This window comes from Mastomys coucha, unplaced genomic scaffold (assembly GCF_008632895.1).
Source record: "Mastomys coucha isolate ucsf_1 unplaced genomic scaffold, UCSF_Mcou_1 pScaffold15, whole genome shotgun sequence".
Taxonomy (NCBI): domain Eukaryota; kingdom Metazoa; phylum Chordata; class Mammalia; order Rodentia; family Muridae; genus Mastomys; species Mastomys coucha.
In genome coordinates, this window is record NW_022196897.1 from 11,955,500 (window position 1) to 11,979,918 (window position 24,419).

The 24,419-nt window shown below is 47.0% G+C and overlaps 1 protein-coding gene across 5 annotated transcripts in view; it reads left to right on the forward strand.

Annotated features, from left to right (window-relative positions):
- The first annotated feature begins 729 nt into the window (after positions 1–729).
- The window catches only part of Psd4 (pleckstrin and Sec7 domain containing 4), a 34,618-nt gene continuing 10,928 nt past the window's right edge, over positions 730–24,419 (forward strand). Inside the window, exons 1-6 of one of the 5 annotated variants that reach the window (XM_031369231.1) lie at positions 730–910; positions 8,551–8,632; positions 20,249–21,274; positions 22,825–22,953; positions 23,205–23,304; positions 23,729–24,083. In XM_031369231.1, the coding sequence (XP_031225091.1) occupies positions 20,360–21,274; positions 22,825–22,953; positions 23,205–23,304; positions 23,729–24,083 (1,499 nt within the window). In that variant the 5' untranslated portion in view covers positions 730–910; positions 8,551–8,632; positions 20,249–20,359. The other 4 variants (XM_031369230.1, XM_031369234.1, XM_031369229.1 and 1 more) reach the window with 4 other exon arrangements.

A 24,419-nucleotide genomic window follows, 5' to 3' on the forward strand; every position in this document is an offset into this window, starting at 1 on the left:
GTGTGTGTGTGTGTGTGTGTGTGTGTGTGTGTGTGTGTGTGCTTGTTTTTTTGTGTGTCACTCACCCACTTCCTATCTTCAAGTAGGATTACATGTACTTTATAACCTGGGGCTCCACACGTATTAGCTGTGGTTGTTACTTAAAGCCCAATTTGTCAACTGTGTTTCAGGCAATTAGTTTTTTCAAACTGCGCGTTTTTAGGGCAGCTAAAATGTCACTGGATACACAAAAAAACACTTCATTCAAAATTCCACTCTATGTCTTACCTGTAGTGACGGGAATACACCCTGGATGGCGCCAGAGAGAGGGTTATTGAAAATACAGAACTTCTTGCAAAATGTCAGTCTATGTCTAAGATTATGTTGGGGAAAATGTCTTTACATTTCAACTCGCAGCTGTTTGCCAGCATGCCCCAATCACAGTGAGTCAACAGTTGCAAGCAGATGGAGCTATGAGCTCTAATAATGCATTCTTTGCCTATGTCTACTAAATGGGTAAGAAATAATGGATTTTTGGAAATGCTTAATTTTTGTCCCACTAAAGGCTTGCAGCTTATGTGGGTCTGGCCACAATTTCCGGTTTATGTGATTGACAAAATCAACTAAATGAGGCGGAGGAGCGCGACTCTGGGTGTTGTGCCCGGCCCAAGCCTGCCGCCCAGCCCAGCGCTCCGGTCAGACCAGTCGGACGGCTTCGCTCTAGCCTGGCCCGCCCCGGCCGCCGATCGCCGCCCTCCCGGAAACCCGGTTCCTAGCTGCGCCTCCCCGCAGCCCTCGCGGCTCCGGCCGGCGCCTGGGCGCGGAGCCAAGGGGGCGCCCTGCTGCAGGAGCCCGGCGGGACATAGAGAGAGGCGGTCCTCCTGACGGTGTCTCCACTGTGGCTACGCTATGCACCGGTCAAGACCAGCAGGTGAGCACCTGAGGAGAGCCCACTGGGTCAGAACAGGGGTCTGAGTTGGGGAGAAGCTGAAGGAGGCACGAGAGCTAGCAGGGACCCCAAGAAGGCCAAACTGAAGAGAAGGTTTGGTTGAGACCCACTGATCAATCCTGGTATGGGGTCCTCTAGGCTCCAAGTCCCCAGTAAAGCAGGAGGCTTTAAAGATGTGAAGGGCTTTGCTTCAAATCTTCCCAATATCCTCTAGTGCCGGTGACATGCTCCTCCCTGATGACACATGTTTGCTGGGAGCTTAAGGGCTGCCCCCGGGAAGGCGCTGACATCTTGGAGAACAGGACAGCTCTTTCCCACATGGTTGGCACAGGCCCTTCTCCTGAGCAATTCTTGTTATGTCTGTCCAGAAAACAGCATCTACTCAGCTGATAAGTCGCCTTTCTCTCTGGTTCCTTTCGGGACTTAGGATTCAGTCTCATTTGTCCTTTCAGTAGAATGACGATGGAACCGCGGTGTGAATGATGCTGGGTTTTTCCAGGATACAGGCGGGCTTTTGTTGCCCTGATACATGCATCCACCAATCCTCTGTGTCCATGACCTGTATGTCTAGGTCGTGAGGCCAGCATCAAAGTCAAGTGCTGGACATCTCCATTCTCACAGGCCTGCAAACCTCATTAGCTCAGCCCCTTCCCCACGCCCTGAGTTGATTAGATAATTAGCATCTAATTCGATGTCTATGGTCCCTCTGCATGAAAAACACCAAGTTAGTGAGCATGGAGTGAGCATTGTCTTCTAGTATAGCATTTCCTGTTTATGGAGGGTAATGGGAAGAGTCGTTTCTTCATTTATTCAGTGGGTACCTGCTGAACAGCAGCTGATCTGTGCACTTAGGCACCATGAACTCCTTGCTCCCCTTTGGATAGCCTGCTGGAGAAGAGAAGGCAAGCAGATGAGTCACGTTATCTCGGGGTGGTGAATGCTGTCAGACAAAAACAAACACAACCTTGTGAGGAGAGATGTGACAGGAAAATGAGAGAAACTGTCCCTTGGCTAGAAAGGTTGCAGCAGACATCCTGAGTAAGGTGGGGAAGTGCTACCATCTTCAAGACCTACAAGTCTGCACAGAACAGTCCTGGAAAGTTACAAACTGCTTCTTAAGGCCTTGGAGCACTGCATGAATGAGGTGGGGAGGAGCCCTCCACGAAGTCCCAAGAACATTTTTTTGGGAGAATGTTTAAATCTAAGATAGAGCTATATCTTCCCAGGAGACACATCCTGTTGTCTATTTGCTCATTCATTTAACAAATATTTGCCCAACAGTCTATACTTTCCAGGTTGAAAACCCATTAATAAACAAGACAGTTCTTTTCTTTGTAGATGCTATTTTCTGATGAAATAATGAATTTCTGTTATGGTAGAAATGAATAATAAAATATTTATGAGAGTCATGTTATGTGCTATGTTACACAGGCTAGCCTTGAACTCTTAGTTGTCCTGCCTCAGACTCAGCTCCTGTAGGAGCTCCTATGCTCAGCATGGCGGTCAGTACAGGATGGATAGAAAAGGTTAGACTTGGGCAGGGACTTATGAAGATAGGACATAGCCATGTGGCTCCCCAGAAGAAGATTCCCACCAGGGGATTAGAGAGTAGAAAGGCTTAGGGGTGAGCAAGGTGTGATTCACTGAACATGTTGGGAGAGTAGAAGGCCAGAATAGTCGTGGCAGGCCACACAAGGCCGACAGGAGCCAGAGCCTCTGAGAAAAGCTCACAGCACCTTTAGGAAGCTCAAACTTGGCAATCCACATGGAGCAGGGTGAATGCTGGTGCTTTGTCCTGCCATCACAAAATGCCTGACAAAAACAGCATAAGGAAAAGGTTACTTTAGCTTACAGTCTGAAAAAACGGCCCTTTACAGCAAGAAAGGCATGGTGACGGGAGCCTGAGGCAGCTGATAACACTGTGTCTGTGCTCAAGGAGCAGGGAGAGAGGAATGTTAGCCAGCACATAGGAATGCTGTCAGCTTCCTTCACTTAAACTTTCCCAGAGGGACATGGTGGCCCAATCCTTTAATCCTAGCACTCGAGAAGCAGAGGCAGGATCTCTGTGAGTTGGAAGCCAGCCTGGTCTACAGAGTAAGTTCCAGGAAGCCAGGGCTACACAGAGAAACCCTCTCTCCAAATCAAAACACAACAAACAAACAAAGCAAACCAACAAAAAAATTTAAAAGGGGCTGGAAAGATGGTTCAGGAGTTAAGAGCACTGACTTCTCCACCAGAGGACCGGTGTTCAGTTCCTAGACCCACATGGCAGCTTACAACTCTAACTCCAGTTTCAGGTGATCCAACACCTTTTACACAGACATACATGTAGGCAAAACAGCAGCACACATGAAATATAAACAAACAAACAAACTTTTCTAGAGTCACCCTCATGGGCAAACTCAGAAGTATGTTCATTGGTGGTTTTCAATCTAATTGAGCTGACTGTTAAAGAGCTGAGAGCTATGCTATCTGGCAAGAGAGGTATCTTATGCTCAGTACCCATCAATGTGTTGTAGGCCCACACAAAGAGAATTAAAGTAGCAACCTTAGGATTTGAAGATGGCAGGAAAATTGTTGCCTTCTCAGAAATTCCTAACAATCTTTTTGAATTCTGAAACTAAATAGATGATCCAGCTAGCAGGATTTGACAAAAACAAAACAAAACACCTAACTGGACAGCAGAGTAACTCTGTTACTGAGCAAGGGCTATATATATATATATACTAGGCCCCCTAGCCTCTTATGTGCAATAATATCCTAGTTAATCCCCACAGCAGGGCTTTGAGGTATGTGCTGTTGCTATCCCCTGGGAAAACTGGGGCCTAGAGAGAGGAAGAAAGTTGCTGAGGTGCATGGAAGTAAGGAAGAAACAGACTTTGCCATAAAGTGGTGAAGCTTTTCAAGCATCTGCTTTAAGTGTCATGTTATAGTAGAGACCTGGCCTCAGGCCCACACTGCTCGTTCTATCACAGACTTCTGTCTGTTGCCCCAGCCTTTATAGAAGTGTGGAGTTGGCACTTAGAAGAGAAAGACCCCCTCATGAAGTAGTGGCATCTGTGGCTTCATTCCTGTAAGTACTGGTCCTGGGCTGTGGAAAGACAGTGGACAGAGGCACAGGACTAGTCAGGTTCTGTTCAGTCCTGGCGGGAGAGAAGCCCAGCCTCATGCCCAAGCTTCCATTTCCACTCCCTGTGGAATGAGAGCCCCTCAGCTGTCAGCCCATTCCCATAAGTCCTTTGGATGCCTGCCCTATTCCCAGTACCTCCTATACTCTAGTCTGAAACAAAATAGTTGAGATTGGGTTCTTTATTTGTGTTTAAAATAGATGTTTCCTTTAGAACATGGTGCTAGAGGCTAAGAAATCCAAGATTGTGTGGCTGGTATCTGACAGGGCCTTCTTACTGCATCCTAACAGGAGAAGGGCATCACAGACCTATGTGAGGGAGCTAGTCAGAGTGGCCTTTATAACAGTTACTCTTGCAATGTTCATTAAGTTATTAATTTATTCATGAAAATGGGAGCCCTTATGACACAATCACTACTAAAAGTTCAAAATTATGTATGACTGAGGATTAAGTTTCCAACTCATGAAGGGTAGGGGACACCTTCAGATCACAGTAACTGGCATTGCAATAAATTTTGATTTCCACACAAAATAATGGAGTGAAAGGGAGGGCAGGAAGGCATGTGCCACTGGCAGTACAGTGAGGGGAGCATCATCTTGGACCATGACTACATGAGGTAGAGATAAAAGACACAGGGCATGGGGGTAACATGATGAAGCATGCTTAAGAGTTATTTATTATTCTTAAGAGAATACTCCCAGGAGACAGAGGCAAGCCTAAGCTACATGAAGAGACCCTGAGTACATTTGCTCATGTTAAATATTTATTTGTTTGTTTGTTTATTCATTGAGACAGGGCCCAAGTGCCCAGGCTAGCCTCAAACTAGCCTTGAACTCCTGATCTTACTGCCTCCACTTTTTTTTTTTTTTTTGGTTTTTCAAGACAGGGTTTTTCTGTGTAGCCCTGGTTGTCCTGGTACTCTGTAGACCAGGCTGGCCTTGAACTCAGAAATCCACCTGCCTCTGCCTCCCAAGTGCTGGGATTGAAGGCATGCGCCACCACCGCCTGGCCCTGCCTCCACTTTTTAAGTGCTGGGTTTATAAGCATGTGGCATCATGACCAGTTTTATATGTTGCCAGGCACTCTACCAACTGAGCCACATCCCTAACCCTTAACAGAGACTTCAATCTCCTTTTATATATAGAAAAGATGAAGAAACCACTAAAGGGAAAAAGAGAGATTCGGGATGTTCTGGGTAAAGCAGCCTTGTGCTATGAGTTTAAATGATTAACAAAGGCTGTAAGCTTAGGAGACACAAAGTCTTCTAGGAAAGGATAGAAATATAGTGAAGCATGAAGGTTGTGGGCAAAATCTCCTCTGAACTATAAATATGACTACATTCTCAAAAGCCATTTCTTAAGGACACATATTCTATTTGTAAACAGGTGTGCACACACACACACACACACACACTCACACACACACACACACACACGCACATACACACTCACCTCCCCTTTTTTCTCTTTTCCTTTTACAGATAGTAAAAATAATATTCAAACCATGTACCTTTTTATAAACTTAGCAGCCACTCTCAAAAATTAATCCTCAAGATATATACATGAATTTCACCATTTCTAACAAAGGTTGACTGTCTTGTTGGATGGGTATACCATATTTATCAAGCCAGTCCCATGGGTTACAGGTTATTTCCCCTTGTTTGCTAGAATAGACCATAATGTGTTAGGTCTCCCTGAACCTCATCTGCCTTTTGAGACCTGTTTCAGCAGCATGAGAAACTTATAAATGTGAATTAAAAGTTATGTGTGTGTTAGACTATCCAGCCACTCTCCAGTGGCACAGCATGGCTTTTACTCATGAAAGTGATGATTTCCCAGGAAGCTACCCAGGTGGCTTCAACTTGTCAGCCCTGTTAACTTCAAAGTGTCATCACATTGTGGTTTCAATAGGTATTATTTTCTGATGAATCATTTTATCAGTTTTCCATATATTTTAAGCTGTCCATCTTTCTATGTATTCTTCATATCTTTGGTGTGGTGTTAGCTTTATATTTCTATAACAAAATACCAAGAGATCATCAACTTGTAAAGAGGAAGAGTTTCTGTGGGCTCACAGTCTTGCATGTTTTTCGTCTGTGGTCAGTTAGCCTGTTGCTTTGAGCCTAGGATGAGATGCAGATAGTGACAGGAATATGTATCAGATGAAGCAGAGAGAGAGGGAAAAAAAGTACTGGGTCTAACTATTCTGTTTGAGACACTTCCAATAACCTACAACTTCTCAATAGTTTCTACATAAGGCACTGCTAAGTAGCATTATGTGCTGAGGACTTTATTGTGTGACCTTCCAGACAGAAACTACAGTACTTGACCTGTGCTTTAAATCAGATATTACTTTGGGGGCGGGGGGGGGGGGGGGGGGGGGGGGGGCTGGTTTTTCTGTATGGCTCTGGTTGTCCTGGAACTCACTCTGTAGACCAGACTGGCCTCGAATTCAGAAGTCCTCCAGTCTCTGCCTCCCAAGTGTTGGGATTAAAGGCATGTGCCACTACTGCCCAGCGATATTGCTCATTTTGTTAGTGAATTATAACCTCGCCAACCCCAACCTCCCCAGTGACCAACCTGATGTGTTTAAGATGGGTTATCCTGGGAGCTGGACATATCTGAGGAAAATACATGATATTGGCTTATGTATGCATGTATCACACAAATTACACTGTTATATTTTTTTTTCTTTAAAAATCTTTTATTTGAGAGTGTATATACCTGGGGTGCCAAAAATCCTCAGGCTTGGTGGTTGGCATCTTTGCTACTAAGCTAAAGACCTGATATATCTGAGAGTCCAGAAGCAGCTGCAGCTCTCAAATCAGACAGGAGTGGTCAGAGTAGCACTGAGCCCTCCAGGCATGAGAGGAAAAGGCCCAGAGGCTGGTGACAAGGCTGCTCACAAGAAAAGCAGCAACTGTGGGACTGTTTGAGAAATAGGACCTGGGAGGGGCAGGCTCCAAGGGTGGGGGAGGCACTCTTAGCACATTAGCAGACTAGGTCTGAAGTCCTGTGGAGAGTTCATCTCTGGGCTGGAGAGGGCTTGGCAAGTCTTTAGTGAGTGGCTGGGAGGGAAACATGAGAGTAAGATCACCCGGAAGAGCAGAGTGAAGGTCTAGAGAAAACCGGCCAGAACAAGAGCCCTGTGGCAGCCATATATAGAAGTGGATGGACAGGCTCAACCAGCTGACTAGATATGGTACATTTTTAATGGACTCTCTGCCATTCTGGAATTTGAGCACAAGTAGAAAGTAGGGTTATTGACAAGGCCTAAGGAACCATCCCTTCCCACCTGCCTTGGAGGATGCAGAACATGCTTGGGCAGAAGAGGGCAAACAGTTTAAGAAGACCAGTGTGGTAGTTCTGCTCCCCCAGGTAGGAGCTAGGATACCCAAGCACTGTTCCTGTAGAGAGGTGCCTACCACAGGACAACATGGTTGGAGTAGCTTGGGTCTGTGTTCAGTACTGGTACAGAGAGCTCTAGTACAGCAAGCATGTGCTCTCCCAGGGGTGTATGTGATCTTTCTGGCCACCCAGGAAATACCTCGGGTTTTCTTTCTTCTCACCCTGTTAAAGTACTCCTGTCCTTTTTTTTTTTTATAATACCATGTTTTGCTACAAACAATACACACGTAGCTTTCCAGTCAGTGATTAATGGCTGGCCAGAAGGAATGGGCACTGTGAAGAAGGCATTCTTCAACTCACCAGAAATGCTCAGAGCCTGTGGGAAGTGTCTGCTCAGTTATGTGTCCTTGTCAGGATTTTTGGCATGAGAGATTTTCACCTATAGTATCTTTATTTAATAGTTTTCCTTGAATGTAGAAAGCAGGCATAGCCTATTTTGAGCATCTTGAGTAATACCATCTGTAGACTGCAGGCTTGCTATAGCAGTTGTAATTTTCCTAATGCACAGTTACATGCATGCTTAACTAGTAAAAATGCTCAGCATGTATATTACATGCCCACTTAGACACAGCTTAAATTTATGTATTCACAGAGAGCAAATCTTGAAGCAGAAACTTCCTCCCAACCCTGTGCACTAAAGGATAAAACCTTCATAGTGACTCAGAACTGAAAACAAAATAGGCAAAATATATAGATTAACAGGAGTAGCTGGAGTTTTGAATGGTTACATTAAAAGTCTATATGTCTAACTTAGAGAACAAGAGGGGCAGGAAGAAGCTTCTGTAGGAAAAATATGTAAGTTTCTGTTGAGAGGAAAGATAGATGTGAGGAGAAAGAATGAGAGAAAGCTTGTGAGGCTGTAGAGGTAAGCTGGCCTTGCTGACCTCAGGGCCATAAAACTGCCCCCAGGGAAGGGACTGACTGAGGTTTATTTCCTGTGTTCCCTTCCAGGAGTAGACACTTTCCAAAGAAGGCATTTGCAGCTGCCTTATTTTTCCAAGGTTGCTGGATTCTGTCATGTAAAACAAGTTCTGTCTGAGAAACCTGTATTCTTATTTGTTGAATCTTAAAATGTCTTTACCTTCAGGTAATTTATACAGCAACTCTGGGGTTCCAAATAGGTCCCAACACCTGCACCAGGGAGGCAGCCATTTGCAAGATGGTTACAGGTAAGGGCCAAGAATAATAATGGGCTGCAGTTCAGTATCAGATTCTAGGTTTAATTCTGACCACCAAATAAAGCAAAGTAAAACAAGATGCCCAAACTCATATAGGCATTCCGAAGCTCCCTCCCACCCCACCATAATTCTCCACCTCTGCCAACCACGGGATAGAGGCCATAAAAGAATCTTGGAATATTTAAAGTGAGTCGAGATATTCTATCATTATTTAATCAAACAAACTAAATTTGCTAGTGATAAATGTAATACATATTTATAAACCAAGCAGTGGTGGCACATGCCTATAATCCCAGTTCTTGGGAGGCAGAGACAGGTAGAGACTCAGTTTGAGGCCAGCCAGGAGTACACCGAGAAACCCTGTCTTGAAAAACTAAATGTGTATGTGTGTGTCTGTATGTGTGTGTCTGTGTGTACACACATATTTATGTCTTAAATTGCATGTATTCTAAGCAAGCATAAAGGAGTTAAAGTCTTGTACAAATTTCAGTGAGGAGAAAGTCTCAATCGATGTTGTGAAGTTTACCTAAATAAATAAAGTTTCAGAACATTGAGGTCATAATGAATATAGAAACAGTTTTCTTTCCTTCGTGTGTGTTCGGGGTGGGGGGGGCAGTACATGTCAATCTAAGTGCCACTCCTCAGAAGTCACGCACTCTGTTAGGGAGGAATGATTCTCTCACTGGGACCTGAGACTCCCTAATTAGGCTAGGGTAGCTGCAAGTAAGCCCCCAGGATCCCCTGTGTCTGCCTCCCTGGCACTGGAACAGTAAGCAGATGTCATATGGTGCAGCGTTTTTTATGTGGGTGCTGGGGGTTGAAGCATTTTACCAACTGAGCTACCTCCATAGCCCATAAACAGTTTTCCTATTTAATAACAGACTTTGAGCATCTTTTTGCTTAAATGGTGTTTAAAAACAAGATCGGTAATAGTTACCTAGGTTCCACTAACCAAGGTAGAGTATGTGAGTACTTTTGCTCTTGCAGGTAATGGTGAGCTAGTGTTTAGTGGGTGCCCTTCAGCGAGGGAGGGTAGATAACTGTGGAGACCACTCACTGACCACATGAGAGGGACAGACGCATGACAAGTACTATAGGAAACCTAAAATCCTAAAATCTCCTAGCTGTGAGGTGAGAGGGCAGACAGGGAGGGGAGGGGAGCTTTGGGGAAGAGAAAGAATAAACTTTCATGAGGGGCAAAGGAAAGTCTGGGCACCCTGGCTTGGGCACTCTGCCCAAGAGCACCTGTCCACAGATAAAAGGGGTCTTTAATCTGACCAGACAGGAACCAGACTGCTTCTCTGGGTCACCTGACCTGGATTAAGCAGCCAAGGCAGAGAGATAGATTTGCACTTACTTTTGGACCTCTTTCAGGGGACTGAACAGCAGGCTAGGTAAGCAATCTGCTGCTGAGACATGAGTCTAGCTCATTGTTTTTTGAGATAATATTTTACTAAGTTGCTCAAGCTAGCCTTGAACTTGCTTCATAGCCTCAGCATGTCTTAAACTTTCCATCTCAGCCTCTTGACTGTGTAGCTGGGATTATGGGCCTGTGATCTACGCCCACTTTCACAATCACTTCCTGACTTCTTCAGGAAGCTAACAGTGCACTGATACCAGTGGATGTGTTAGGAGGTTGACAATGACATTATCTATGGATTCTTACCCTATCCTTTGTCTTGACTCTGAGAGATGCTCTACCCAACCCCAACCCCAATTCTAAGTCACAAGCACCCAGTGGGTAGCGTCTTTGACTCCTGGTGGGTGTTAGCAATTGAAGACCTGGCCCACCCTCCTCCTCTAGCTCCTTGCTCTGATCCCTGGGAACCCACCTCCTGGCCACCTAACTTGCCAGAGGGAGATCTGGGAAGGCTACTGTCCTCCTTTCTGCCCTTTCTGAGGACTGGTGCTTGCAGAGCTCACATTGGTGGTAAGGAATGCGACTCTGCCTGCAGATACATGAGGACACAGCTGCCTTACTTCAGGCTTCTCCAAAGGAAAGGGCTTTTTGTCACTCTGCCTGCTGCTTCCCCAGAAGTGTTTCAGGTCAGCCAGCCCTAGTTTTGAGATGCCCAGATTGGTTACAACATGGGAGCCCCACTGCCTTGGAGAGGAGGCCCGCTCTCCACCTCGGTGTCATGATGACTGTTTCTTCAATATATGGATCACAGCAAGGCAGAGAACAGGTACTTGCTGGGCTCTGCAGTGCTATGGACTGTCAGTAACCACTCTGACCTCCAGTCTCCTCATCTGCTTGGAGCATGGGGGCCGTTTTACTTCATCCATAAGCTCTAGAGGGAAAGTGCCAGTGAATTAGGAAAGCCTGGTAAGATTCTGCAAATGTCTGTGCATAGGGTGCTCAGGAGAGGATGTTGTAATAAGTCAGGGTTTCCTTCTCCTCCCTCTGGGCCTCATGAGGGGCTCCTCTCTTAAGAGATGTCTCCTCTCCCTCCCATGCTCACTGCAACCACCTGTGCTGAAGGGCTTCCTTTGTGGGCAAACAGGAAGTAACTCATCTCTCAGAGGCAAGGAAGATGCTAGTCAATGCTACATACCTTGGGCTGTGTGGGCTGTGTGCTGCAGACTATGTGGTCAGGATGCATTTAGGTTCTCGGAGAGGATGGTGAACTGGAGAGAGACTTCATGAGTGGAGGGAGAAGGATGCTGAAGGTTAAGCTCACTACTTGAGACTCTGGAACCAGGAACCATAGTGTCCTTCTAGCTGGAGACCTTTTTGGCCTCTACCAAGGGATCCTCCATCCAGAGTTTTTCTTCTTATAATATCAAGAGATAAAAGTTATAAGAGATGCATGCAGGCTGAGGACTCCAACAGTCAGGGAAGTCCTTCATGACCTACAGCCTGGAAGGACAGGGAAAGGCAGATTTCTCATTTGTTTTGAAGTGAATGGGAAAGAGATGAGCGATCAGGTCAAATGGAGGAGGGACAACTTAGGTCAAGCACTCTGCTATCAAGTGAATACAATTCATGGCCACGGGGGAGGCTGTTGAGCCATAGATGAGCAGAACCTGGGACTGAGGAAGGAGGCAGACTGCCTAGGTAGCATCCAATCAGCTTCAGGGAGCTAAGAGTGCTGTGGACCACTGGGGAGGAGGCAGAGCCCCCGGTCAACAGGACAACCCTGCTCGCCTCTCTTACATCAGGGCCATCTGCTTCAGCCATCACCTCAGTGTCACCAAGGCTCACTTTCCTTTTTATTGCCCTTGACAGTCCAGCAGGCTTCAGCATGGCCAACCACTTCCTCCTTCAGAAGCACTCTTCTCTCTCCAGTGACAATGCTGTCTTCTGTTTCTCTTACCTTTTGATAGACTACTTTACAGATCCCTCTCCTTCCAGCCTGGTGGGTTCCACCAGGTATCTGCCTGGTTCAGATACCTCTCTGGGGCCATACCAGCCCCTAAACTCCAGGAATGGTGTTCAGTTGCCTGCCTGAATTCCACAGATAGCTAAGCGAAACACTTAAAAAGTCAAACTCCTTCTCTCATCCCATAAGCTTCCTACCTGGGGTTTTTCCATGTCAGCAAAAACCATTGCTTTGCCCATGACTTTACTCCCACCTTTATACCTCCCATCTGTAAGCTGTCAGGCTTCCCAGCTGTCCCCAATGATGGACTCTCCCTTCTGTTATTGACCTTGGCCAATAGAGCATCCTCCCTTACCTGGTCCCCTACTCCACCTCCAAAGCCACCTAACTTGGGCATTACTCTTAGGTAGCCCCTGATGGTTGTTCTTCATTTAGTAGACAAATGATACTAAAAATAAATGCATAATCTTTGGCCCTCAACTCCCAACTTAAAATGCACCTCGGTCCACAGGTAGGAAACCCAGTTCACTCTGGTGGGTCCTGCCTCTCCTGTCCCTGGACTTCTCCCAGTGCCAGACCCACTGACTGTTTCCTGGACATTAGACATTTCCCATTCCAGATAAGGAATTACACCTGCAGCCCACACTGCCCTTCCCTATTAGGCCCACTCCACTTGGATAGAATATATCTCTGAGTAGGCTGTCCCTGATCTCTGAGGCAGTGAGTGAGCTCACCCAGCCCCCTCTTTGGTTTCTCTCCACCCCTTCCTTCCAGCAGTCCAGGCATTTTATGAGCAGATGCTGGTTAACCAGTGTGCCTACTTATTTTCTGTCTCTAGATTGGCAGCTCCCTGTGAACAGGCAGCATGTTTTATTCCTGGTTGATCAGCAGCTTCTAGTGCAGGGACAGAAACACAGAAGGCGCTGGCTGAGTGCTGTATTCCAGAGGCAAGACTAGAGCCTGAGGAGAAGTTTGCTTCTAGGTGATATATTTCAGTTTCAGGTTTACCCAGCTGTGTGGAGAGTTGTAAAATCCCGAATACAGGAAGTCCTGCAGCTTGAAGGAGAGAATCAGCCAAGATATTTTTAATTGGAGGTGTTTGTGAGATTAAGCGGTGCATACCACTTGCTAGTCTTACAGAGTCGGTGGTTTGAGAATGCCAGGGCCAGCAAGGTCTCATGTGATGTATCAAATACATAAAAGTTACCTGAAGTTGACAGACATCATGTTAATTGTGTCTGGTTTCACTTTCATTCCCTAAGCCCTACCTTAGCAGCAGCCTGCAGGTCCAGGTCTGAAGCAGGGTCCTCATGCTCCTCCCATGAGCTCCTGCTGCAGAACCACTGCCTAGCCCCACCTACCTTTCTCTTCCCCACCTTAACCCTGCATCACAAGCCGGAGTGGGGGAAGGGGCGACTTGAGCGTGACTCTGAGCCCTACCTTCTACTCCACCCTCTGCTATCAGCTTGCTAACCAACCTAAACCTAGTCCTGGGCTGTATTGAGCTGCAAATGGCCTGGGGGCAAACTCCACACCCAGAGGAGTTCTAGAGTCCAGGTAAGCGCTTCTCTATAGACTCCTTACATCTGTGAAAGACCAACAGCTGCAGGAGGCCTGAGCTACAGTCAGGCCCTCTCAATGTAGGCCACATGCAGAAGGCCCATGACTGAGGCCTTGATAGCACCACTGTTGTGGGCAGGCCTGGAAAGGGGACCCAGGAAGGTAGTGGGTATGTGAAAGCTAGAGCTGTGGCTGTGGCTAGGGTGGGGTCATGGGATCCTCAGCAGAAAAATGGTGGAGCTGAAACTGAAGATATGGACTGTTTACACTGAGTGTGGCTGTCACCTGCCTCTGTATCTTACTCCTAAGCACTGTAGCCTGTCCCAGGGACTTGTGTCTACAACTGTTGGGAACAGACATTGATCAGTTTGGGTGTTCTAACAGCTTGGCTTGGATCTAGCCTTGCAACGTCCCATGTGTGCAACCTGAAGTGGCAGCTGGATCTGTACAATGAAGAAGTCATGCTTTATGAGGTCAGAGTGAGAACTGGCTAAGGAGCTTTTGAGGGGAACCTTTGGAAACTGGAAGATAATATCCCAGGGGTCATTATCATAACCATATAAAAATTGAAATGTCCTATGTGAAAACATCCTTGAGTTGAAGCCCTCTGTCTCCCATTGCTAACCGGGGTTAGGGGTGGAGGGACCACAGAATTAAGCTAAGGCAGAGGCAGAACCTGGGGTAAAACCTCAGGGAGGAAGGAAGAGAGGCCGTTCACAGCCCAGGCCTCCTATTCTTCCCCTTTCTCTCAGGCCCTGGTGCTGTGAGGAGAAGGCTAATCTGTGACAGGTTCTTTCTGGAGAGGTGCTCTGGGGTAGTGGCTTTCAAGAAGCAGACACATAGATATGGTCTGGGGGCCCTGGGAGATGCTGGAGCCGGAAGTAGAGGCCCTTGTCCTGTGGGCAGGAAGTGTGAGGTACTGAGTTACTTACTCTGAGGGCTAGGGAGCCCTGGGGAGCGGGAGGGGTATGTGTCACGGTAGTGAGGGGAACGGAAGTCGGAAGCTTTAGTCGCCACATTTGCAGGCGGGCAACTACGCAGCAGTAAGTTCCTGGGGAAGGGGGGGAAGGGAGATGGAATCGGATCAGGAGAGCCTGAAGGTGAGCTAGGTGGGCTTACAGGGAGGTGTGGTGGGGCGACTGGGGAGTCTGGTTAGGGGACCGTAAAATAAAGTTTTATGTGTGCCCTCATGGCCGGGGCTAAGGACGGGTACGTAAAATAAAGTTTTATGTGTGCCCTCATGGCCGGGGCTAAGGACGGGTACACCAAATGGAGACAAGTTTCTGGGCTTGATCGCTGCTTAGGTACCTGACAAGAGCCTAACCTCACTGGTCCCTTGCCGGCTCCTACCTTTCCTCATGCTGTCTATCTTCTGTCTAACTCTCTATCTGACTCTTCTTCAATGTCTGCTTCCCCCTCCTTTCACCGGGACCTCTAGAAATCTGTAAGGTATAAGGTGAAATGTGAAGGGGCGAGGCAACCTGCCTGAAGTCCTTATGACTGTTGTGACTGAAGTTTCAGCTTGCCCTGACTATAGACCCTGAAGACTGGAGTCCCAGGAGGGTGCTGGAGCAGCACTGGGTGTGGCCGCTGCTGAAATGGAGTCAGGGCTTCAGGCCATAACGTGCTCTCTGCTCCACACTATACTCAGGTCCCACCCAAAAGACTAGAGTTAGGAGCAGGAGACATCCTCCAACTTATTTAGTCGTTGAGTAAGGTCCCTTTTCCTGATGTGTAAGAGGAACCATGTCACTCCCAAAAGTGTCCCTCTATGAGACACTGTAAGGTCTATTGTCCCTCGGAACTGGTCCTCAGTTCCTGCTTTCATATTTCAGGGCCTAAAATTCCATAGTTAAGAGTCATTCTTCTACTAAAGGGGCTGAGAAAGTTGACCCATCAGGACCAGAACTCTTAGACTTAGTCTATCTTGAAAAAAAATTGGCTCCAAGTAGGCATGTCCCCAGTCCTCTAGGACGATGGAGCCTCATATCACCCCCTCTAACTATCTATACATTGGAACCACTGGTGTAGAGATGATTGCCCAAATGCTGGGGTAAGAGGACCAAGGAAGGAGAGGCTTGGCCTGAGCTCCTAAGGGTCCTTTGCCTTCCCAGGCCACAGCTGTTCCTGAGCTTTGATTTAGGTCAGCTCCCTCTTCCCACCCCCTGCTCTCTTTGCTTGATTTTTGAGCCTCAGCTGGTTTCATCACGGCCTGTACTGACCCCTTACCCCTGACATTTGCATGAAGGCTCTCTTGGGAGCAGGAGGTAGGGCCTCCCCTAGTCAGTTCTGACAGTGCTCTGGGTCCAAGTTCAGGTAGAGGTACTAGTCCTGTCCTTCCATTCCAAGAAACTCCATTTGTTGTGGCTCCTTCCCCTGGGGACACCTTTGCTGCCTGGGCTACACAGGAACAAAACACCTCCCATGCCTCTGGAAGGGTCAGGGTTCTGATGGGCTAAAAGGAAGGGAGCAGGCTACCTTGCTGAATCTGGAACCTTAAACTGGAGTGTGTGTAGTGTGGGGGATGTTCCAGACAGAAGGCTGAGGGCTGTTTCCTCTAGCAGGCCAAGAGCTGACAGACAGTATGTGGATCTGGATAAGCTGACAAGGAGGTAGGGGTGTGTGTGGGGGGGTGTAAAAGCATGTGTGTATTGTTTACCTTTGCTTCTCTGTGTAAACGGCAGAACCACAGAATTAGGCTGAGAAGATAAGACAATTTCTTGAGCACCTCCCAAGGACCAGGCCAGCATCAGCCCTCAGACCAGTTTCCATTGCATAGCAAACCTGCTGAGTGACTTTTCAGTCTGATTTCTTTATTCTACAGCGAAGGGATCAGGTGACATTTCCCTCTGTCATGGGACTAGTCAATTGTAGAGTAAGGATGTGAACATAGTCTGTGAGCCTCTCCATCAGCATTCTTCACTGTCACCCAATGCAGGCCGTTACCCTTCCTCCCCAGGAATAGCATGTCTCCATACTCAGTTGCACATTCTTTCTTTCTTTCTTTCTTTTTGGTTTTTTCGAGACAGGGTTTCTCTGTGTAGCCCTGGCTGTCCTGGAACTCACTCTGTAGACCAGGGTGGCCTCGAACTCAGAAATCCGCCTGCCTCTGCCTCCCAAGTGCTGGGATTAAAGGCGTGCGCCACCACCTCCCGGCTCAGTTGCACATTCTTAAGCCAGAATACAAAGCCAAGAGTAAAAAGCAAACCCAGGTATCTTCTTGCTCCTTCTTCCCTGCAAGACCCAAAACAGTGCTGGGCTAGGGATATTGCTCAGTTGGTAGCCTTTGCCTAGAATGCACGAAGTCCTGGGTTTTGATCCCCAAGACCGTATAAACCAGGCATGTCAGTGCGCTTCTGTAGTTCTAGCATTGAGGAGGCAGTGGCATTAGTATCACGTATGAGTTCAAGGCTAGCTGGGGTGATACATAAGAAGACCTTGTAGTGAAAAACTAAAAGAAAACCTATCCTTGATGCTCTAGGGTAGGGTAAGAAGGACTGACCTCCTGGTCCCCGTGTCACTCCTCTCTACCAGCTAGATGTACAGCTGAGCCCCTGAAACATTCTCCCTAAAAAGTCGTCCTGGTGAAATTACCTGAAATGAGCTGAAGAGAAAGTTTAGCAGTTAAGAGCTGCTCTTCCAGAGATCCTGAGTTCAATTCCCAGCAACTACATGGTGGCTCATAACCATCTGTAAATGGGATCTGATGCCCTCTTCTGGGTTAATGTGAAGAAAGAGCACACATATATGTGTGTGCTGCTCTCTTTCCTACCTTCCTGGTCACTCCTCCCCTTGTATGTTCTAGAACACTAAATCTTTTCCTTGGCTTGCAAAGACATTCTGCATCACCTAGAATGTGTCCTTAAATTTCCTGAGCATCACAGAACTCTGAAAAAGTGGAGGGCCCCTTTGTTTTAGAGGCAACCGAACCCATCTTATAAGACATAGTCTTGCTGAACCCATTCCTTGCAGCTTTTGTTCAGAACCTGAGATGAGAGGTTTCAAAGGAGATATTACTGGGTTGGTCAGATAGTTCATCAAGTAGAGGGTCTTGCCACCTAGCCCAAAGAAAAGATCTCTATCCCGGAATCCACATGGTGAAAGGAGAGAACTGATTTCCCCCAAGTTCTCCTTACACAAACACAAAATAAGCTAATCCATGTGAGACATGAGTGGGGGCAATTTGACTGAACTAGGGAGGTGGGAAGAAAATTCTAGGTGCATGCCTAAGGCATGCATGTGCTCTGCTCTCTTGTTTCTGGCCTGCTTCTACCTAAGAGATGCTCTTCATCCAGGGGTAAAAAGGCTGGCCTCAGTGTTTATCCAGATGACTGCTAGGGCAGCTATGATGGCCATCAGAAGGACTAAACCCTTCTGATGACCTCCTGAATGGGTGGCCACCCAATCCACCCATTCAAGGAGGAATGCTAAAAATGTAAAAAAAAAAAAAAAAAAGGAGCGTGCTGCCATGTAGGTGGGAAATGAGAGTGTGTCTAGGGAAGCCTTACACCTGGGTTGGGACCCCAGCTCTCTCCCCTATTGGCTGAGCTAGAAGACCCTGCAAGCTTCTGCAAACCTTAGCTTTCTTGCTAGAGACAAGAGAGTGCTTTTGTTTGCCTCATTCATGGGGTGCTTGATGAGTGATGAGCTCATGGCTGTACAATTGGATAAGTAGCCCATTTGCAGGGCCTGGATACCATTCTGTACCCTATCCCATGGTGTTAGGTTGCCAAATAAAATACAGAAGACCCAGTTGAATTTGATTTTTTGATAAATTAGTAGGGTATTTCAAGCATGTTACAGATATTGGGAGTGCTGGAGTTCTGTTTTGTTTTTCACTCTTTTGAAAACATTATAAGGTATTAGCCCAGGCCCTTGCACATGATAGACTCCATTATCTGTATGTCCAGCTCCCTCTCATGTTCATCCACTAAATTTAGTTACCCCACCATGTATGTGTAACCCCCATATGTCCTGGCCTCTAGGAATTGAAGCTCACCTTTAGGCTCTAGAACCTCAGAGATGTCATAGAGAAACCTGAACATCTCAAATCAAAACCAGTCGAGTTTTTTGATCCATTTGAACTAAAGGATAATGAATGATATGGTTCCAAGAAATTTATGGGTGTGACTAAGGAGAACACAATCCCCCACCTGAGTCCTGAGAGACTCCATGGCCCAAAAGAAGCAAGAATTCCCCATGCTACTTCAGGCAACAAGAGCATTCTGAGCAAACTCTGAGAGTTGAACACTGAATGCAGAATGCAGTGTGGCTGACTTTAATTATCTTAAAAGAATCTTGGCCCGGTCAAACAGCATACCAACCAGCAGGTTTGAGTTTCTCTGCCCCTTTCCCTCAATTTCCCTTGGCCCCCAAGAACGATCTCTTCCTAGGTCTTTCAGATAGCAGACCTCAGGGATCTGTTCTCTCCTCTTTGGTCTCTAAAAAAAATTATAGTTTCTCTCATCCTCCCCTCCCCATCCCACATCTTTGAAAAAGCACTGGCTTTCTTCTAGGAAGGCAAGCCCAATAAAATCTAATATTCAATAGTGTCCATAATAGCCACAGATACATTCCATTACTGCTGCTTTACGTAATTGCATGCATGTTTGTATGTATGAATGTATGCATATATGTATGCATGTATGTCTGTATGTATGTCTGCATGTCTGTCTGTCTGTATGTATAAGTACCTACTTGCAAAGAGACACATGGGACTCCCTCTAGGCTTTGGTGACTATTCCCATTTCCAAGATCACACATGTCCTGTCAAATGAATTCTATAATGAGAGTATGTGAATCATCCTGGCTACATGTTTAGATGAGACTTAGAGGCTGAGACACAGTAAGATGTGATGTATGGGTGTCAGAGAATGGGGACAAGAGGAAGAATTACACACAGGAAAGAAGCCAGGCAGGTACAGAGGGATCAGGATTTAGCTGGGATTAGGAGGGGAGTGTGAAGCTAGTATGTAAATGTCACCCAACCTTGGTGTATACACTGGGAATTACCATTTGTGGAGTGTCTAAGAGTAGGCCAAGTCTGGGATGACAATGATGGCAGCCTTTCTTGTTACAGTGAGCTGTGGATCTATAGGAAGTTGCCTTTTATCTCTGCATGCTACCTTGTAGGGAACCAGCTGGTGCCCAGCTCTGTGGGCAGTATGCCTTTAGCCAGAGCAAAGCCCCCTGTGTTCTCATGGTAGGCTGAGGGCTGAGGCTAAAGATTGTCTTGTCTGTCCACCCAGGTCCAGGGCCTGCCAAGTACCTCCAGCCATCCTATACTGGCTATATAGCCCATGACATCTCCATCTGAGGTGTCTGAGGTGGGGCTCTCCACAAGTGTCTCTTCCGAGTTCTGCTGCTCTCATGATGCCCTTAGGTGCTCTAGCTGTTCCTGCTACACCTACTCTGTCTCTCCATTCTCTAATTCCAAAAAAAAAAGGCCTGATCTGACCCATACATCCTTTTTGTGCTGAGCCACATTGGAACCCTTCAGTCAACTGATGGGTGTCTTTGGAACAAGTGCCGTTCTGATGCCAGTTTGAGGTTGCGAGTTCACAGGGCATGTCTGGTACACCCTTCCCCATAGCATGGCTCTCAGGGTAGAAGCCTCTCTTAGTAGATGCCCCAGGTGTGGATTCTGAATGTGTCTAGCACTTTGGACACAGGACTTGAATGAATTATGGTCCCTCTCAAATGCACTCACTTTGGGCATTTCCAGGCTAAATGTGGATTTCCAGTTCCCACCTTTGCTTATGCACCTACTAATTCATGAGATGGGATTGTGAAAACAGATGCTACCAAGGGCTCCTGCTCAACCGTCACTCTGTGGATGATGGGGGACCACCTCAGATCCATGGAATTTCTCAATATTTGCTTGGAAGACAACCTACAACCCTGTCCGGAAGCATATCCAAGTGAAATACATGGCCATCCAGGCCCTTCTGAACCTTGCCAGGAACATACCTGGCCATTTGACCCTCCAGAATCTGCCAGGCCTGATGCTCATCATGGTAATTCTGGTGTGGAACCCACTCACCTGGGAAACTACTTGGAACAGGGGGAGGCCAAGCAGGCCCCAGCATCACTGAGGTCACTGGAGGAGAACAGCTCTTTGGGGAGTCCACAGCAAAACCAGAGCTCATCCACCCAGGTGGTATTCTGGGCTGGCATCCTGCAGGCCCAGATGTGTGTCCTGGACCTGGAGGAGGAGCTGGAGAAAACAGAGGGACTCAGAGCAGGACTCAGGTGCTGCATCCCACCACCATCTAAGGACTTCCTTGGCGATGTGGGCCTGAGCCCCAGCCAGCCCAAGGAGGATGAAGACTCTGAAGATGACAGCAGTGGGCCTGAGGAGGAGAACCAGACCTGGCCAAGGGAGAAAATTCCAGGCTCTTCCCCAGAGTGGGGTGCTGAGGAGGACAGCATCTTCTTTGATAATCCCCTCTTCCTGGAGAGCCCTTGCTCAGACACCAGCACTGAAGGAGAATGCTTTTCTTGGGGGTACCCAAATTCCCACCCAGATATGAAGACCTGGCATCAGAGCTCTCAAACTCTGGATTCTCCTCTCCAAGAAGGCTCAGGGTTCCAGAGGCAAGGAAATGAACTGGATTTGGGGAGTAATACTGCTGACTATGGTGGGTATTCCACCCCTCCATTCCCTGTGCCTTCCTATAAGATGCACCCCTGCTTGACCCTAGGGTCCACCGAAGGGACTCACACAGTACCTCCTGATCAAGAGAATGAGGTAAGTTAGCTGAGGAAGCCAGCTGAGGGCTGTTCTGGGGACATGGCAGGAAGGGCCTTCCTCAGGAGGCATAGGACACTCTTCAGAAGGTAGAGTTTTGGGGATCTGAGCTAACAGAACAGCAAACTGAGCAGTGTGTGTGTAACTGGGGAGAGGGTTCAGTGGGTAAAGTGCTTGCTGTGCCAGCTTGGGGACCTGAGTTTGGGTCCCTGGAACCCATATAAAAACTGGGTGTGTCAATGTACACCTGAAACCCAACACTGCAGGAAAGAGAGTGGAAACAGGAATTCCAGGATCTCAATGGCCAGCCAGTCTAGCCAAAGTAGCAAGCCCCAGGTTTAGTAAGAGATACTCCATCTGAAAAAAAATAAGGTGGAGAGCAACAGAAAAGGACATTACCACTGTCTTTCACATGTTGGGTATGCTTAGGTGAAAGCAACCCACACATAAACACACACACACACAGAAAGAGAGAGAGAAGGGCAGAGAGACAGAGAGACAGAGACAGAGAGACATGGACATATACAGGCACACAGATATACATCATACTCTCCTGAACACATACACAGACACACATACATAATTACACACAGAGACACACAGAAACATAACTATGCACACACATACACAGACACACATACATATATACTCTCACACACAAAGATTGATTCATATAGACTTCAGAATAATGGGAAATTTTATCAGTACAATAATGTCATTTGGAACTCAGATGCAAGTGAGCCCAGGAATCTCCATGTCACCAGATCCAAGGAGCTAAGACTAGATAGACTGACTCAGAGAACAGGCAGCCTCTCCCTTCATGGTGTTCCAAGACATTCTGGGATCTTCCCTCCTACCTCCTAGGCATCCCCAGATGTCCCAGAGTAACCTAATCTGACCTTTTTTCTGACCTTTTTTTTTTTTTTTTTTGGTTTTTCGAGACAGGGTTTCTCTGTGTAGCCCTGGCTATCCTGGAACTCACTCTGTAGACCAGGCTGGCCTTGAACTCAGAAATCCTCCTGCCTCTGCCTCCCAAGTGCTGGGATTAAAGGAGTGTGCCACCACCGCCCAGCCTAATCTGACCTTTATCACACCAGAGAGCTGTCTATTTTAGGAGTCTTCTTCACTCTTTTGAGAGATGTGAACATCTTGTTTCTTTTAGCTCAGGTTCTTTCATTTTCCTGTTGTGCAGGGTCAGTAGATCAGGCCCTTGTCAGGACAATGGCATAGGAACCTTGATATCAATCAAGATTTGTCACAAGTTATGTGAGACAGGCTAGGGGACAGTTTTTCCAGAAATTCTCTGCTTTAGAGATAAGGAGAATTCAAAATGACAGAAAGCTGTAACCTTCTAATCTCTCCATTCCCAAAGAACAATGGTGGTTAAAGAACTACCATTCTTTGGAGATGCCTGTCTGAAAACTTCCTTCCAAGGTTCTGGGTCTTTCAAGGGAAGCCTGGGAACTCTGTCTAGGCAGGGCCAACTGAGCAACTTGTGAGAAGGGGAGTGGGAAGGAGCCCGGAATGATTTCGCAGGTCTCTTATTTCAGACTTCTTGTGAAGATGATCTCCACCCTGGCTCACCTAAAGCACCCTCTGTAGACCATGAATTGATCCAAGAATCAGATAACTTTGGATTTGACCTTAGACCAGCCACAACACATCCTGTACAACCTTGGGTAAGTCTCTTCTCCTGTACCTAACTTCTCAGTCTGTGAAGTACCATGAACCCACAGATTTCGAAGGCTCCTGGACTGTGGTGCTTCTTCCATCTACTGTTCCTCTTCTGAACTGAGGACCCAGACTGTTGTCCATGAGCTCTGGGAGAAAGGACTCCTAGGTGGGAGGGGCTTCCACTCAGTCTTCACGTAATTCACTTCAGCTCTTTCCACTCTTCCTTGTTCACTGCTCTTATCTCCATGGCTCACAGACACCCCAAAGTCTTTCTGATCTGGCTCAACCCATACTTGAGGACCTGCAGACAGAAGATCCTTCCAGGTCCCAGGAAACTCTTATCTCCCGGAACAGAGGTGAGGCCCAGTGTGGGGATCTGGGAAACTGAGAGGAGGGAGGACTTTGGGATTCAGAGTGGAGAAAGGTCCTTGTTGGGTTCATTGTACTGTGTTGGAGTCGGAGATGCTTAGGATTAATTCTTCTGTGTCTTCATACATAAAATAAGCTTTCCAATGCTTATAAAATGAAGAGCTATATACAAGATACAGCATTCCCAATGCCTGGGTCTTACTGGCTCAGCAGGTCTTGAGACTTGAGCTATCTGGGGAACTGGAGTCCAGGACTCTGCCACCAGATAGACAGAGAGAGATCAGTGTCTGCAGCAGGACAAGACATCCTGCTTAGTGCCAGGGACGTACCTGAGGGAAGGAGGTCTGGAGGCAGCAGGCAGCTGTTTTCCTGTCTCCAGCCCTGAGCATGCTCATTCCTGCTGTTCCTCAGGTGAGAGGGATGCTGGCTGTTTCCAGGAGCCCATGTTCTGCACCTTGGCCCTCTGGGGGAGCCAAGCCTCTTTACTGGAGCCTAACTGCCCAGACTCTGAGGGTAGAGGCTCTGGCCCCCGGCCCAGCCCTGTGTCTTCCCAGGATAGCAGCCCACAGGTTCAGCTCCACAGCCCCAAGTGGCCACAGGATGCCTCACACCTTCTCCAGAAGGATAAATCAGAGTTGAGTTCCCTGAAGAAAGAGGAGATAGAGGAAGTGCCAAGCCAGAGGCTGGAGGCAGAGTGTGAAGATACATCCAGAAGTGAAAATGCTTCAGCCACCCAGCACCATGTTCACCTGGCTTCTGCAGAAGGGTGAGTCTCAATACAACTGGCTCCTTGGCTTGTAGGTTCTGTGATAAGAATACCCTGCTTTGGGTGGAGTATGAGAAATGGACATTGAATTTAATGTGCTAATGCTTATTTCAATCCCCATAACCATATTACATGGAATATTATATATATATACATGCATATATATATGCATATATATAGTATGTAGTATATATGTATGTATGTATATGTATGTATATATATGTATATGTGTATATATATGTATGTATATGTATATATATGTATGTATGTATATGTATGTATATGTATGTATGTATATGTGTATATATATATATATAGTTTCAAAAGACTGGAATG